We start from the raw sequence: 16,533 nt of genomic DNA, 5'->3' as shown, positions 1-16,533 counted from the left end.
ATTTATAATTATGCACCGCTCACTGGCTGCTGGTCTTGGAGATTAATGTAGGCGGAGCATCGTTAAAAGCTCATACGAAGCACGCAGTAAGAGAAATGCTAGAATCGCTAGATTATCCCGGCCCAGTATTAAAAAAAAAACCTTCTTAGGCTAGAAATGTTCGTAAAAGAATTAGTACCAGCCAATTGTGAGAATGGACGTGTTTATAACGAAGCCGGCCGGGCGACGGCAAACAGCACTTTGGAACGGAATGCTTGGGCAATTCAGCCCCTCAGCGATGAAGTCTGGGGGATCTCCTCACTCCAGATGCACCAACTGGACAAAACAAAATAGGTGAAGCAGTGGGCTCATTACTGTCATATCAAAATTACAATTTAATAACGCTTAGAATGTAGAATATGAGACTTAGCTTCACGTAGAATGATACTAAAATTGAGACCGGAACCAGTCAATCGCAACAAGAACCCACTTAGGGCTGCCGCCTTTCATGATGCGTCAAGTTCTGCCGCTTATGACCCAGAATTGCAGGACAACATAATAGATTATGGGGTTAGAAGCTCCAGAGTGGCTCACGAAGTATGAGAGAGGCCATAGTGAGTAAGCTCAGGAATAATTTTGGCCTCATGGGGTTCTTTCACGTGTACAAAAGAACGCTAAACTAGCGCTTCTGCACACCGACACCATTGGATTGGGGGCGCCGCAGTCGATAAATTTACCTGCGACCTCGCCCCTCAAGAGCAGAGCGTCAAAGCCACTGAGCAAAGCACCAACGTTGCCCCAGATCAGCGAGCTAGCCTCGGGCAAAAAGGATTGCCGCCATTGTACGGACCCTTTTCCGACAAAACCAGCAAAACCAAAGCCAGCAGACAAGAGGACAGCTCCACCGTCGCTTGTATCGATCATCCTGCAAGAAAATAGGGAGCGAGCGGTTTCGCGAGAAAATTCGTCTCGCTACCCGCAAACCTGGCTGGAAATATTCGAAACTGTATCTGCTTTGAGCAAGTGGAACTCCGAAGACAAACTTCGTCATGCTTATTTCTTCTAAGACGCAGCCAGGATTTATTTTGATAACTAAGAGCCCTAAGAGCGTGAGACCAGGAGCCGAATTCACAAAGGTTTTTGTTCGTGAGAACTTTCTCTGATTGGTCGGCAGCATTCGCTAATGATATTGTTACGCGCAAAGGAGACCGTTTGTAAACCTTACAGATGAAGGGGACCGTTTATTGTCCGTCCTTTGCGGGTAACAATATGTTTGCTGTCCTTATTGTAATGTTCTTGTCCTTACGAACTTCACTAGCGTAAGAACACTTGTGAATAGGGGCCCTGATTCGCAACAGATTTCTAAAGACCTTCAAGAGTGTTATCAGAAATGGAAGGGCCAAAGTTCTACAGAATCGTCGCCTGTAGCTGCCTAAGAACATCGCGGCCTTTACGCATGACCCATTTTTTTTGCCCCGCTGGCGAATAGAACGTTTCCTCCTTGCGAGGAGTCAAAAAACAACTTTTCCCCGTACTGATGCGCAATCTTCCAGAGACCACTGCATAATTTGTCAGAGGCCCTGGCTACCGAGAAGAGAGAGAGAGACGAAAGGGGAAAGGCAGGGAGGCTAACCAGATGGGAAGATCCGGTGTGCTACCCTACGCTGGGGAGAGAGGGGAGGGGGAGGTAAAGTGACAGCAAAGTATAGTTAAAGAAAGTAAGAAGCACAGACACAATCACAATCGGTCACAGGTGGCACAGCACAGTAGCACTTGCAGCATCGATAAGGCAATGCAAATACCACCGGACAATATAACCGCCACTCGATGCCACACTGCGTCGAAGTCCGAGCACTATCCTACGACGTGTTTCGGGAAAGCATTAGAGCCATTTTCTTCGAAGCGCTACGCAAAATGTTGTCCACGTCACAGCCTCGCTTCACCTCAATTCATGACATCTTCCAAGAAGTGCAGCACCCATTAAGAGGTCAAGAACCGCAACGTGGATCGTCGAAGCGACAGCCTGAAGAAATGCCCTACGCGGCCGTCCCCGTCATTGCAAGGATGCGTTGTTTTACGTTTTACCGTGTTCCTTACCGCTGAATTATTAGTGTTATCAAGTGCATCGCATGGCACCGGGTCACACTGATCTTCGGTAAACCTTAGTCCAAACATAAAGACGACTCAAGTCAGCACCACCGGTTTTGGACATGCCATCGTCTTTCTTTTGGAAAGCAGGGAGCATGTAAGCTGATGATACCGTTGAAAAACACGCCCATCTCATTAGCTCGTCGGGCCATGGCCTGACATTTGTGCACTTGCATTCACCCGTCTAGTACCTCCCGGTGAATTACAAGGAGGGTGTTTGCGTATGCAGTAACGATGTTTGTTTGATTGCGGTTTCTCGGCTCACTTATATCACAAAACGTGTGCATTGTATTGCAATGTAATATCCTGCTTAGTGGCCACCTCGAACTAAATCATAGGCCCATGAGAAATGCACAGGAGGAGAAGCTTATCTTTGTATTTGTGCTGTGCAACCGGCCTAGATTACATCATGCTTCCATCGGTTAATAAAGTACTGTGCATCCACATGAGTCTAAAAAACGACGTCAAAACCTTAATGAAATGCATGCACGACGTTGAAGACAGGGTGCACACCCTCTGATCTCGACAGTCTTCAGTGAATGATGACAACGCTGTTTCGAAAATCTAAAATGAGCTCAAACATTTGGAGTCCAAGATGGAGTCGGCAAGTTTTGGTCAGACTGCAACTAACTCTCAAACAGATTTTGCTAAAATCCAAGATATTTTGACGACCTAGAAAATAGGCCAAATAGGTCCAACCTTATATGCTACGGTATACCTGACGACAAATCAGAAACGTGGGAAGCCCCTAAGTGATTTGTGAACGAGTTCTGTAAATTTCTGTGTAACAAACACAACCTAAATGTTTGTGCCTGTTGGGAGGGCTTACCGTCTGAAACGGTACTCGTTTGACAGGAAGCGGCAAATTATTGCAAAGTCGTAGAGTGACAAAGAATTGAAATCAGTATTGGGCAACGGCTTTAAACTAAAAGCGACCGAGGTGAGCGTATCCCGCCATTTCTCTGAGGCTGGTCGAGAAAAGAAAGGAAAACTACGGCAGCTTTCTAGGACGATAAGAAAAGATTATGACCGTGTTCGCCTCACTTTCAACAAAGTGTTTTTCAAAGATGCAGCCTATTATGCGGGACATAAATGCTAGTAGTGCAGTAAAACTACACCGCCTAAACGTACCAGGAAGCTCTGAGTGCAACGTCCAAGTTTCATCTTTTACTTCACACAAGTCAAGCAGTGATCCCTGTTTTAATGACATTTGGGGCCCTGTAACGTAAAACTATTCCAATCTGTTTTTAGTCGGATCTCCTCACGTCAACTTTACGTAACCGACGACGCAAGCATCTGGCAGTGACCCGCAGCGTTGTTTGAATAGGCCAACAAAACGCTCTCCTAGTTTATAGATCACATTTGTTTCCTTTCAGAGCAACTGGCATTGCCTACCTTGACAGGTTTATCTTATCTAAATGGCTGACAAGAGCAGGGGAGCACGTAGAAGTGGAGAAGGTTTTGGTGGGGTCGGGCTAGCGCAGTGAAAGTAGATAACCGGATAAGGAGGGTATTGCCGGTGTCGGCGATTGGCCGGATTCTCCTTGCTTGGCTTTCGGCGGTTGTCAGAAAATCGCGGCAACGTGCAACGGAAGGGTAAGAATACCGCTAAAACGGATCCTCAGCGAAGAAGAGTTGCCAAAGCATTCTCGAATACGTTCCGAAAGGGATCGACAACGTGATGCTGTCACGAAAAAATTCTTATGCGTAAATAAATACATTTTCCTGGCAGATCAGAGAAGCCAGTGCTGTAGCCATCGGTGGGGAGAACCTTCTATTCATTTTCGAACGGGGCAGTCTACGGCCATTGAGAAAAAATAAAAGCAGTTTTGTTCGGCACATTAATGCGTATTTATGCGTGCACGTCACTTTGACGTGGTGAGGTTTCGCGGTTTTGTGACGTCGCGTGACAGGCCGGCGAAGTGGGCGCTGTCTGAAAACTCTACACCAACAGCGAGGGCTGGCAGCAAAAAAAAAAAAAAAAGCGTAGAATGGGAAAAAATTATTTTTTCCTTTATTTCGTTTAATCAAGCATAATCTCTGAGTATGTGTACATCAAATCCAAGGCGGTTTAAATAAAACTTGCTGGAGTGGAGGAAACGCCCCTGAGCAGAAGCCGCGCGCCGCCATGTTGGCATAGGCACAAAGCGTGCCTTCTGCCACGGCAGCCGCAGTGGGTAGTCAGTGTGGTGGCGTCCGGACATTGTAATCGTTGCATCGTGTGTGGTGTACGGCTGCATAAATCGAGCGAAAAAGGGCTCTGGGATTATGTTTCACTTGTAAGTAGCACATTTTGAACTTAAAGAAAACTTCTTTGCCTGTCGAAACACATGCTGACAGCTCGCAATGTGTCAGCAATTTCGCATCTGACGGTCATTGTTTTTTCCAAACAGGTTTCCTAAGGACCCAAATGTGCGAAGCACGTGGGAGCGGGCTGTTCAGCGGGAAGGCTGGAAGCAAAAAGACGGCGATCACATGTGTTCGAGGCACTTCACGCCGGGTTGTTTCGACCGGGCCGGGCAGACGTATGATACGGCTGCGACCCGGAAGTTGTCCGACTGTGTTTGACGCATTTCCAAACCACCTGCAAAGGCCAGTTAGTACACATTCTTGCACTAATTGACATCACCAGTGAGGAGCGTGAATAGGAAAATAACGCACCGTTTGGTATTCGCTGAAATTAAATAGCTGACCCGCTATATTTCGTAATCGGTTGCTGTGTTTGCTCGCAACCACGAGGTGTTAAGTAGCGTTGTCTGCGCAGTGTACGAGCAGCTGTTTTGTCTTACATTTGTGCCTTTTCTGTTCTTATATTTGTGGTTCCTTTACGCAAGGCCGTGAGTAAAGCCAGTAGTTTTAAACTGTGCAATTCTCGTTCCAGCTGAAAAGAAAGCGACCACCACTGAGGCCTCGGAGTAGTCCAGCCGACAGAGGTGTTGAAGTTGACAAAGTTGTTGAAGATGTGTCAGTTGCATCACCTACAAAGCAACATTAGAAATAAATGCTTCATGTTTCTCCAGAGGAGATAACAAGGCTCAAGAAGATAAAAATTCTGCTGCAGAGGAAGCGGAGATTGACCAAAAAGAACGAGACTGCTCAAGAGATAATAAGGCATATCAAGGACCAAAAGCTCACGTCTGAGGAGAGCATGGAGGTGCTCACTGCAGCCTTTTCCCTTGATATACAGCAACTCCTCAACAGGGCAGGAATAGACCACAAAGGCACGTACCCATCTGAGCTGCGTGCATTTGCGTTAACGCTGCACTTGTATGCTCCGTCAGCTTATGAGTATATATGTATGCTCGAAGTTTAATAGAGCACTGCCAGCAGAGTGCACTATACGAGAATGGTACAGTTCCATGAACGGGGATCCTGGCTTCACAGCTGAGTCACTGTCTTTCTTGAAAAAATTTGTCCACTGCCGCACGGAGGCTATGTACTGTACTTTGACCGTCGATGGCATGTCAATCAGGAAACATGTTGAGCTTGTGGGCTACAAAGTGGTTGGATATGGGGACTTTGGGCGTGGAACGCGTGATGACAGTGTGCCTGAAGCCAAGAATGCATCTGTGTGCATGCGCCTTGGCTTAAACTTGCGAATTAAGTTGCCACATTGGTATTTTTTAATGGATTTTTTGACAGGAGCAGAGAGAGCTGAGCTAACAAAACAGTATATTTAAAAGCTGACGTCAATAGGTGTTGATGTTGTTTCACATTCATTTGATGGCGCTGCATCAAACATCACCATGGCGAAAAGGCCGAACTCTACATATGCATCAGACTCCATCACGTGACGAAAGAAAAAAAAAAGGCAAATGATTGCTGCAAAAGTGAGGTCTGCTCTTACGCGGCTGATTATTTTTAAAGACCAGTGATACAGACCCTTCACCGCTGTTCATACTTGCAAGGAGAACGCCAAAGGAAACAAAGTAAAGCTGATTGCATTCTTATCTGCCATTTGACTTCGAATTATTGACTACGTCCCCCTAAGTGCTCGCCATAACCATTTAAATACACGGTGGGGAGACGCAGTCAGCGCGGCGGGCGCGCTGCGGCTCCTGTTTCTTGCCTATGGCAAGATGGCCGCTGCGCGCGCGGCGCGGCTTCACCGCCGCCCATTGATAGGTATAGGCGACCTCCGCTCCAGAACCTCCTTGGTCAAATCACATTAGGAGTTCTCGCGGTTTTCCTGACGTCGCTGACAGGCAAGCGAAGTGGGGATGGCCTGCAAATGTTTTTCATCAACCGCGGAGAGCTGATAGGAGAAATGGAATAGAAAAGTCCGGAATAGCTTTACCTTATAGCGCTCGTGTAGTTGCCTTTACACAAACTTCAAACTGTCGAAAACCGTTGTGGTACCATCCACAGCTGACCCTTCATGGGCCTCAATAATTGCGCTTACTGGAACACGACCTAACCATACGATTTCTGGTGGCAGCATTCTTGTCCCTGGGTCCGACTTCTTTCGTCGTGATAGAGAACACTGCAGAAATGACGGCGTTTATCTAGTGGCGCATAAGCTGTTCCTTGCTGTACTCATCGCTGAGGCCACTTTTCTACAGTGTGGGTTTGTGCCAGTGCAACATGGCGTAAATGTCATAGCAATTGCTGTTTTTCATCACCAGTAAATTTTGCATGTGAATTACATCGCGTCATGGTGATGATGATGTTGTATGGGGTTTAATGGCTCAAGAGCCAATAATATCCAAAGAGTGCTGTACATTGCATCATGACCTAGCAGTATTAACGTTTTTGCCAATTCCACGACTATTATGTTTAGTGACTAGCATTCCTGATATCAGTTGGTCGACATTACCTGTTGGTGCTGAGCATATGGAACAGCACGATTTCTTTTTTACAATCTAGACTTGGCGTTTCGCTCTCCGACTTTAACACTCGCCGAACACTCGCATGAGCAACCTCAAGTAATGTTTTAGATCGTATCAAAACAAGTATTAATCACGAGGCTTGCTCTGAAGTAGTCCAATTTGGCGGCCTTTCTGATCTGTGGCCGCACTGGTCTTTCACTCAACAGGAAGAAAATGAGGTAAGTTATCTGTTAGAAAAAAGCAAATTTGACCAGACTAACAACGAATTCTCTACATTTGCTGAACAATTCTTGCGTTGGCACGTGTCTCGCTCAGTCGAAGATAACTGATTATTCCTTAAAGATACGCCATGATGTTAATTGCCTGACACATTCTAGCTGTCTCTACAAAATACAGCAAGAAACAGGCTGGTTTAACCTGCGGCTTCGTCTTCTCCATAACAAAAAAAGGGCTTTTCAGCCAGGCAGACAGAAATACAGTGACAGATTCCTGGACTCAGCAGTGACAATTCGACAAAGAACACCGATCAGTCGTGAAATCTTGTCGCCGTCAATTTTACAAACATGACTTGATGTCAACGCTCACAAAAAACATTCGATGGTTCTGCCGGCTAATCAATCAAAATATACACCCTGACCTCATTCTTATTGATACCACCGGCACTGTAATTCCTGAATCACAGTATTCTGAACTGCGCAATTGTAGTTTTCTATCTGCCTTTACCATGAAGATACGATCTCGTGCCGTAGCCCAATCATGCGAACTGATTGTCACATGACCGGTATAAAAATTACTACTCCCTGCATTTTCTCATTCTTGAATACCGGAAAATATCTTCCATGTCTGATCACATCGTTTTCAGTAATAAAATGCAAAAAACAAATCTCAATAAGCAACTCTCCCATACTGGGCACGATTTTATCGCAGTCGCTGTCAACCGGCATCATTCCTCACGACCTGGGAATAGCTAATCATCCCGTTTTCAAATCAGGGGCGGCTTTCACGCACATTTTATTACAAAAGTAAATACAATTTTAACAACATGTCTTAAACGTTCCCTGGAAGACTCCAACTTCGTACCTTGGCTAAAGGAACCGGGAGCTCCCAACTTCACACAGCTGCAGGACCTATCTCGGCGGCTACCACGTAGTCCATTAGTGTGCTATGTCTATCAAAATGCGGGCGTAACGCGAGGTCTGCGTCACCCTCGAGGCTAAACAGCTGGCTCTTTAGCACTCGTATTTTGTAGTGGACGCGTTTTAATACCACGTTCGAGTGTATTACCTGGCTGTACGTGGCCGCTTAGTGCGGCGCCTAGCAGACCATGTAGAATTTGGTATAACGGAACCAAGCAACGTTTGACACAGACAAGGTGAAAGCATAAGATACGGGTGAAATAAGGCTTATATCATGTTTCCCCGCTATAACGACAGACGACACTGCGGCACGGTTCCCGCATTTTCCACACATTCAGCTACGCACGAAAGTAGGCGACGTGCATTCAGATTTTTTCTGAACGAGACAAGCAACAGTGCAACCAAATGTGGTATTATGCATAGGCCACACAATAGATATTTTTTTAAATTTCACCACAAAATAGGCGTTTCACCGAAAGAGTGATGTATACTAGGCACTCGCTTAAGCTGCATATTAGGTGATTGTCGCAACGCCAACTTCACTTTGTTGCAAGAGATAGAGACAGGAATCCGGTGAATAAATGTTTTTATTTATAGCGGCATGTACGGAGGTATAATTGCGCTTAGACAATTTTCTTACGCACGTAAAGAAACGTTTCCAAACGTAAACATAAAGTGCGCGGGTCCTGAGAAATCCTTCTATATTTCTTGCATGAAACACTTGTGCAATGCACTACGCGGGTATAATTATGTGCAGCAAGCTGACATGCAAGTGATTGCTTTTTCAAGACGAGTTCACGAGATTTAGTAGCTGCGCATCAACGCTCGGCACATAAATATTCAATAGTCAACAATCGGTGCATTGCTGTTGTTTGTAATCCGCCGTGGTTGCTTAGTGGCTTTGGCGTCGCGCTGCTAAGCATGCGACATCACGGAATAAAATACTGGCCGCGGTGGCCGCATTTCGATGGGGACAAAAGAGGAAAACGTCCATGCATTGGGTGTACGTTAAGAAACCCCAGTCGGTCAAAATTAATTCAGAGTCCCAGCCTATGGCGTGCCGCATAATCAGATCCACGCGGTTATGGCCCGCAAAACCGCAGAGTTCTTTTTGTTTTTGTTTTCGCTTGTACTGGCAGAATGCGTAGAACGCCTGCTGCAGAGTAAACATGAATTTTATGTTAATCCACGACAAGCGCAAACCCATTGAACGATTCCGTCACCTGCAATCTACACCGCAGTCGCTGTCAATCAATCTGCTTTAAGCAAAAGTAGGCCTCTCGCCACAACCGTAGCACAGTGAACCGTTTTGTCGCCGCTTTTCAAGTCGGAACACTCTTTAAGTGGCCGTTAGACCACTGCGACTAACGTATGGACACACCCCTGAAATTTGCGTAATTACAGGTCACAACACACCAGCAGCATTACCCTGTAACGAGGCTGGAACCGCATACAGGTACACCACGTCTTGCCCGCGTCCGCTATGTTTACGTTCGATGACACAATGACTGTGCTAGCCACCCTAACTGCCCTGCAAGGAAAAGTTCCTTGGCTCCTCACAATGATTGTAGGAGACGCACGAGAGCTCAGGCAATCCTCAAACAGATCACTCGACAGGGACTACACGCTCTATTCGTAGACGCCGCTAGATACGACAGCGAAGACGCGTTCGCCCTATCGGTAGTGGATGCGAAAGGCAATCTGGTGAATGCGGCCTTTGTGCGCATCAATTATGCTCACGAGGCGGAGGAGGCGGCTATCGCCCTGGCCATGCACAGCGCACATTCTCCCCTCTTCGTCTTCTCAGACTCCCGTACAGCCCTTAGATCCTTTTCGGCGGCACGCGTATCGAAACGGGCGAATAAAACTGCGACCAACAAGCACACTAATTTAGCCCAAATCGGCACGGAAGCATATTTCCACATTTCATGGCTCCCGACCCACCTGGGAGACTCGATCCAACCGCACGGCTGCAACCCCAACGAACGGGCTCACCGGCTTGCGCGCGATTTCACGACCCGCGCAGACGTCAACGGCCCTCCTCGTAACGAGGCTTGCATCCAGAAAGACCCATTGTGCACCTTTCACGAAATCATCTCACACTACCGCTTGGGAAGGAGGTCGTTCTCTCTTCCTCACCCAAAACTAAATAAACCACAAGCTAGCACGCTCAGAATGTACCCCACTCCGCGGTCCCTTAGCTGGATAGACCGACACTTCCCGCAGTCGTGCCCCAAATGCGGAGCCGATTCATGCTCTTTCGATCACATGTTCTGGCTGTGCCCAGCCATAGAAAACTCTATACTTTCCACAAAGGAACAGTGGGAGGAGTTCCTATGAAGCGACCTCCACCACCTCTAACTCCAAGCCATCCAGAGGGCCCACGACATCGCAACGGGATTTCGCCTCCCGGTGCCATCGTGGGCGGAGCCATCGATTTGACCTGAGGGAGCCTTCGGCTCCCCCTGGCCAGTTTCTCAGGACCAATTAAAGTTCTTGTCACCGTCAGCTCACAATCTCTCGTGGTAGGAGAAGATGGCGCACGAAATCAGCCGGGCGTTATTGGTTGTCGAAAGAAAGCCTTCAAGTTGGCCTGAGTTGCTAACCGACGGCGAGGCGTAGAACAGTTTGCCGTGATTGAAGGCCATGATAGCAGCGCCAGCTGTTCCCCAGCGTTCTTATCTTCGGCAAGAATCCTACTGTTGGACTAGTTGAAAAATGTGGCAGAGATGCATGACTTCATAAAAAAAGAACGTTTGTTTATTCATGCAGTAGAACTCACCATGTGCCGGGACATCTGTCACCAGAAGAGTAAATCAAAAGTTTGCAAAGATGTATTTTTTCCCCTTTTTTAACGTTGAAACATGCTCTGACTTTAATCTCTGGACGGCAATTCAGCCAATTCGTTCCCAGTAGTTAGCCGAGCGATTTCCCAACCAGTATTTTTTTCATAAACTGTTGGCTAAATGCAAGTCGCGGGGACCTAGGCAGTGTTTAACAGCAAAGTATTAAAATCGTTAATATTTTCGTTATTATATATGTTCGTACAAGCCACCCTTGGTATTCGCTCTTCACCGCTCAAGTCACGACCTGTTTCACTAACGATTACTGTATGCAAACTTCTTGAACATGTGATACCACCACCATCATAATCATCATCATCATCATCAGCCTATATTTATGTCCACTGCAGGACGAAGGTCTCTCCCAGCGGCCTCCAATTACTCCTGTCTTGCACTAGCTGATTCCAACTTGCGCCTTCAAATTTCCTAATTTCATCACCTCACCTAGTTTTCAGCCGTGCTCGACTATGCTTCGCTTCTCTTGGCACCCATACTGTGACTGTAATTGTCCACCGGTAATCCACCCTACGCACTACATGGCCTGCCGAGCTCCATTTTTTCCCTCTTAATGTCAATTAGAATATCGGATATCTCGGTTTGCTCTCTGATACACACCGCTCTCTTCTTGTCTCTTAACGTTGCGCCTAACATGTTTCGTTCCATCGCTCTTTGTGCGGTCCTTAATTTGTTCTCGGGCTTCTTTGTTAGCCTCCAAGTTTCTGTCCCACATGTTAGCACCAATAGAATGCAATGATTGTACACTTTTCGTTTCAACGACAGTGGTAAGCTCCCAGTCAGGATTTGTCAATGCCTGCCGTATGCACTGCAGCCCAATTTTATTCTTCGGTAAATTTCTTTCTCATGATCAGGGTCCCCTGTGAGTAATTGACCTACATACGCGTACTCCTTTACCGACTCTAGAGGCTAACTGGCGATCCTGATTTCTTGTTCGCTTGCCAGGCTATTGAATATTATATTTGTCTTCAGCATAATAATCTCGAACCCAACTTCCACACTTTCTCAGTTACGGTACTCAATCATATGTTGTAATTCGTCCGCATTGTTGCTGAATAGGACAATGTCATCTGCAAACCGAAGGTTGCTGATATATTCGCCGTTGATCGTCACTCCTAAGCCTTCCCAGTTTGAGAGCTTGAATACTTCTTCTAAGCATGCAGTGAATAGCATTGGAGAAATTGTGTCTCCTTGCCTGACCCCTTTTTTTGATAGGTAATTTTCTACTTTTCTTGCGGAGAACTAAGGTAGCTGTGGAATTATTGTAGATATTTGCGAAGATATTTACGCATGCCTCGTGTACTCCTTGATTACGCAATGCCTCTATAGCTGCTAGTATCTCTACTGAATCAAATGCATTTTCATAATCAATGAAAGCCATATAGACAGGTTGATTGTACTTCGCAGATTTCTCGTCTACCTGATTGATGACATAGATATGATCCATCGTAGAATATCCCTTCCTGAAGCCAGCCTGTTCTCCTGGTTGACTGAAGTCAAGTGCGGCCATGATTCTATTGGAAAATATCTTAGTCAATACTTTAAACAATACTGAAAGCAAACTAATCCGTCTGTAATTCTTCAATTCTTTAACTTCTCCCTTCTTATGGATTATCATAATGTTGGCGATCTTCCAGCATATCATATACAATTCGTAAATTATTTGGAAATGAAAACATTCTTTACAAATAACAGCACGGTTTCCGCAAGGGTTACTCATGTGACACAAAATTATGCAGATTCATTGGCCAACTTCACGTATCACTAGGTCATGGCAACCCAGTTGATGCAGTCTTCCTCAACTACTCGAAAGCATTTTATAGCTTTCCTCACCAAATGCTTCTAATAAAGCTAGCTGAACTTAACATCGATGCTACAGTACTTGCACGGATTAAAGACTCTTCCAATTAGGCTTTAGTAATGTTACCGTAAAAATTTCACACCGCTTTGTGGCCACGTTACATGGGGTGTACCACACGGTAGCGAGCTTTCCCCCTTACTGTTTCTATATACATAATTTACTACGCTGGTTTTATCCAAAATAAGGCTAATAGTGGTATTCATAAATATCAAACATATGAAACTACATAGTCACGGGTAGCTATGGCCCACACAGGACCATAGCTATCCCGTGATGTAAAGACACCATATATAAACCTAGACGTGATCTGCGAATGCAATTAGCTTTTTTTTCTTGTTCTGTTTTTTCAATTATTGATTGTGACAAGTGGACCGAGTTGTTCGCGTGATGGTGGGCGCCTCTGTTCAGCAGTCCAGAACCCTTAAATCATCTCCAAGCGTGATACACCTGATATTCTGCAAATACGCCTCGAGTGCCTGATAGAAAGCATTATGACCCTTTGGTGTGTGGGGCGTACACGTTGACAACAGGAATATGTGTTACAAGTAGCCTAACGTAAAAGCATACTATTCTAGCCTCTGGCCCTAGCCAGGATTTTGTTCGGGGAAGGGGGGGGTGGCGGTGGCGTTGTACGTAGTTTTATGCCAGGTATCCTGGTACACAGAAATAATGGGGGGGAGGGACGTGTTTGGTGTGCCCCGCACCCACTACTGGCTACGCTCTTGTCTACCTTGATGTTTGCAATGAAAAAAAAGTCACGGGCCTGCGCGGCACACGCATCACAGTCACAGCGTAAGCTGGTGGAGCGGCTCAAGAGTAGCTCCAATTTGGGAACTACGCTGAACAAGGTCTTCGCAGCAGTCTGTTAGGCTCGTTTTGACGAGAATGATCTGAACTGTCCGCCCGGCGTCGACGACGAGCTGCGGCTTGTAATGCTCTCTGCACAGCAGTCTGCTGAGCGCGATCAAGCCTTACAACTGCAACTTACGTGTCGGGAACACCGCGTTTGCAGGCACCTTAACTAGATGGCGCCAACATACTGACGGAGGCTGGCAGCTCGGAGCGCGTTCATTGCGCGCCTCGTCTGAATCGCATATCGTCGTCTGCGCCTGCGGACGCTGCGTTTGCAGGTACCTTACTAGATGGCGCCACCATACTGGCGGAGGTTTGAGTCGTCTGCCCCTTCACGCTTGCCTTATAAGGTATTTTCCGCGGCCCGATAGCAAGCGCTTGCGTGACTCAGTGGTAGTGTATCTGGCTCCCACGAAGCGGGCGCGTGTTTGATCCCGGCGGGAATCGGATACTTTTTTACGTTTCAGGCAATAGCGGTTACGGCGGCGTACGCCGTCGGCGGCGGCATCATCGCCACCCGAAACGGCTATTGGAATGAGCCCATAACAGCTTACGCTGTAAAAAACGTACACATGCAAGAGGCTTTCTTCCGGAGGCTAGGATAGGCCTTGCTTCAGGAACGTCGGCCGCTGTAAGTGGCTTTCGACCCATTTGTTTGTTGCATGATATTTAGAAAACTTCCGGACGCAATCAGGCCATTTGTCGGCATTCTTTCCACCTGTTCTTGCAATATTTTTGACAGCCACACAACACGAACATAACGATAAGCCCGTCTCTCCCTAACGTTCCTTTCTGCCTATATTTATATATTAGAAAGCCAAATGTAGCGGTATGTCTTCTTCAGTCGTCACGGTGCTTCGTCGCGGAGGCAGAGCTGGTGCCAAGGTACAGAGCACGGAGAAAACCTATTTCTCATACCATAAGCGTTGTAAAAGTAAAATATAATCTCCTTACTGAATAAGCATTCTGTGATAAACTGGTAGAATTTTCCGCTAATAGAGATGCGTCATTGATATAGTTTCTGTGGGATACTCCTTCTGAAAACAGCAGTAAGCTTTCGTGAATATGGCAAGTACACAAACCTTGTTGTAATCGAGGTCTTCTACAGCACTGGCTGGCTTCGGCACGCAAACAAGACCTTCTGTAAACAAAAAATATAAATATGACTTTAAGCGCATTTGCAACAAAGCTCTCGGATGCTCAGTCGGTATTTGAATCGAAAATCTTGTGGCACTTGCCTATCTAGCAAGCAAAGGGTTTGGTGGTTCTTCAAACACAAAAGGAAGCCAACAGGAAACACTTCACCAGGGATCTCACTAAGTTCATTTGCCAAGTTAATCATGGTCGTATGTTATTTATTTATTTATTTATTTATGTGCATGATATTACAGCGCGATTAAGGATCTACAGCAGAGGCCGCAATAGATACGGCTAAATTAGAAGTGAGAAAGAACAGCAGGAATATGGAAAAGCTAAAACATACATATTTTATATATTCATGCTGTGATACGCTTGAAATACATCAGCTCAACGAATTAAACCAGCAAGAACCCGAAATGGTATTTTTCCCCTGGGAAAGACACGGCCGTAATGGGCATGAACGAAACGATGCGTGGTTTTGTTCGAATTTATTTTATTTATTTACATTTATTTTTCTGCGGGGGTGGGGGAGGGTTCTCATGACTTTTTGCGCCCCACTTTGATTTCTGCTGAAAGGGAAATGGGCAATCTAAACATAATCATTCAGAACTCCAAGAAACATCGAACAGGGACAGCCTACACAGAAAACAAGGGAAAGAAACGATTTCATTTTGTTTCTTGTTGACTTCAACCACCCATGCTTTATTGAAGAAAAAAACCGTAAGTTTCTGTGTCGGCGCTACCTTATGATGGTTAGTGAAGTGATTGGGAAGTTAAATGAAGGCATTTCTGTTCCAGACGACATTTATTGGATAGTATTCTCTGAACTTTGAGTTAATCTGGCAAGGAAAAAAACTGAAAATAAATATTCTAGAATGAACGCGATGCTTTTTAACTGAACTACTCTGCTTGGGTAGAAATCGAAAATAATATTTAAAAAAATTGTACACACTGACACCAGTATGCGCCATTTTAGGTCCAAACAGTTCTTAAGAAAAAGAGTCACCAAAGCTGGCTAAAATACACAGCAGCTACCGTATAGGGCCTTAACCTGAGACCTTATGGTGTTCAAAATAATGTTTTTTGAACGATGTCAATTTACTTATGAATCAGCTTTGTGTATAAAAGACTCAGCTATTACTGAGGCGCTCCCAGCGAAAGATTATGATCGTTATGTACAATGACCGCACGCAGACTAAGACTCCTTCGAAGTGCACACATTTCAGCGAACGGAGCGCGCACTGGCGAATATATTGCTTTCCCAGATGCAGTCGTCTTTGGTAGGAGTCTGAACTTCGTGGAATAGCAAAGCTACAAACGAATACGAAGCAGTGGCAGATGAAAATGAGTAAGACACAAGCGCCAAGTCGATCTCAACGGAAGGGTTATCCGAATAAGCGGCGACATTATGTCGCGGGAGTGCGAAGTGACTGACCTCGGGGCTGTTTTTGACTCCAAGCTCAGCTTCGCAGCTTACACGAGCCACGTAATCAGACGTGCATTATGCACTCTTGGCACAGAAAGTCACATTTTAAGAGAATTCACTACAGCAGGCTAGTTCATTGAGCTGCACAGCCCGCTGTGCCGTCCAATTTTGTAGCATGCGATTGTTGTGCGGACTGGCACATGCCAGTCAAATAAAGATCTTATTGGGTGGGTGTAGCTGATTTGTTTTGTTTACTGTGAATCAACCCTAATTTATAGAAAATAACTCCAAAGAACACGCGCTC

General features: G+C 45.9%; 2 protein-coding genes across 5 annotated transcripts in view; one reads left to right on the top strand and one right to left on the bottom strand.

Moving 5' to 3' along the window:
• Positions 1–5,217, top strand: part of LOC125942581 (uncharacterized) — a 44,464-nt gene extending 39,247 nt beyond the window's left edge. The window contains exons 2-3 of the mRNA XM_049660771.1: positions 4,521–4,723; positions 5,009–5,217. Of these exons, the coding sequence (XP_049516728.1) occupies positions 4,521–4,723; positions 5,009–5,122 (317 nt within the window). The 3' untranslated portion in view covers positions 5,123–5,217. The remainder of the gene's footprint in view (positions 1–4,520; positions 4,724–5,008) is intronic.
• LOC119437682 (papilin-like) overlaps positions 1–16,533 on the bottom strand; it is a 464,139-nt gene that overhangs the window by 283,514 nt on the left and 164,092 nt on the right. For all 4 annotated transcript variants that reach the window (XM_037704674.2, XM_037704670.2, XM_037704673.2 and 1 more), the window contains exon 2: positions 14,746–14,804. In XM_037704674.2, coding sequence (XP_037560602.1) covers positions 14,746–14,804 — 59 coding nt within the window. The remainder of the gene's footprint in view (positions 1–14,745; positions 14,805–16,533) is intronic.

This window comes from Dermacentor silvarum, chromosome 1, assembly GCF_013339745.2.
Source record: "Dermacentor silvarum isolate Dsil-2018 chromosome 1, BIME_Dsil_1.4, whole genome shotgun sequence".
Lineage (NCBI taxonomy): Eukaryota > Metazoa > Arthropoda > Arachnida > Ixodida > Ixodidae > Dermacentor > Dermacentor silvarum.
Note: the sequence above shows the minus strand (reverse complement) of the source record. Positions and strands in the feature narration are given on the sequence as shown.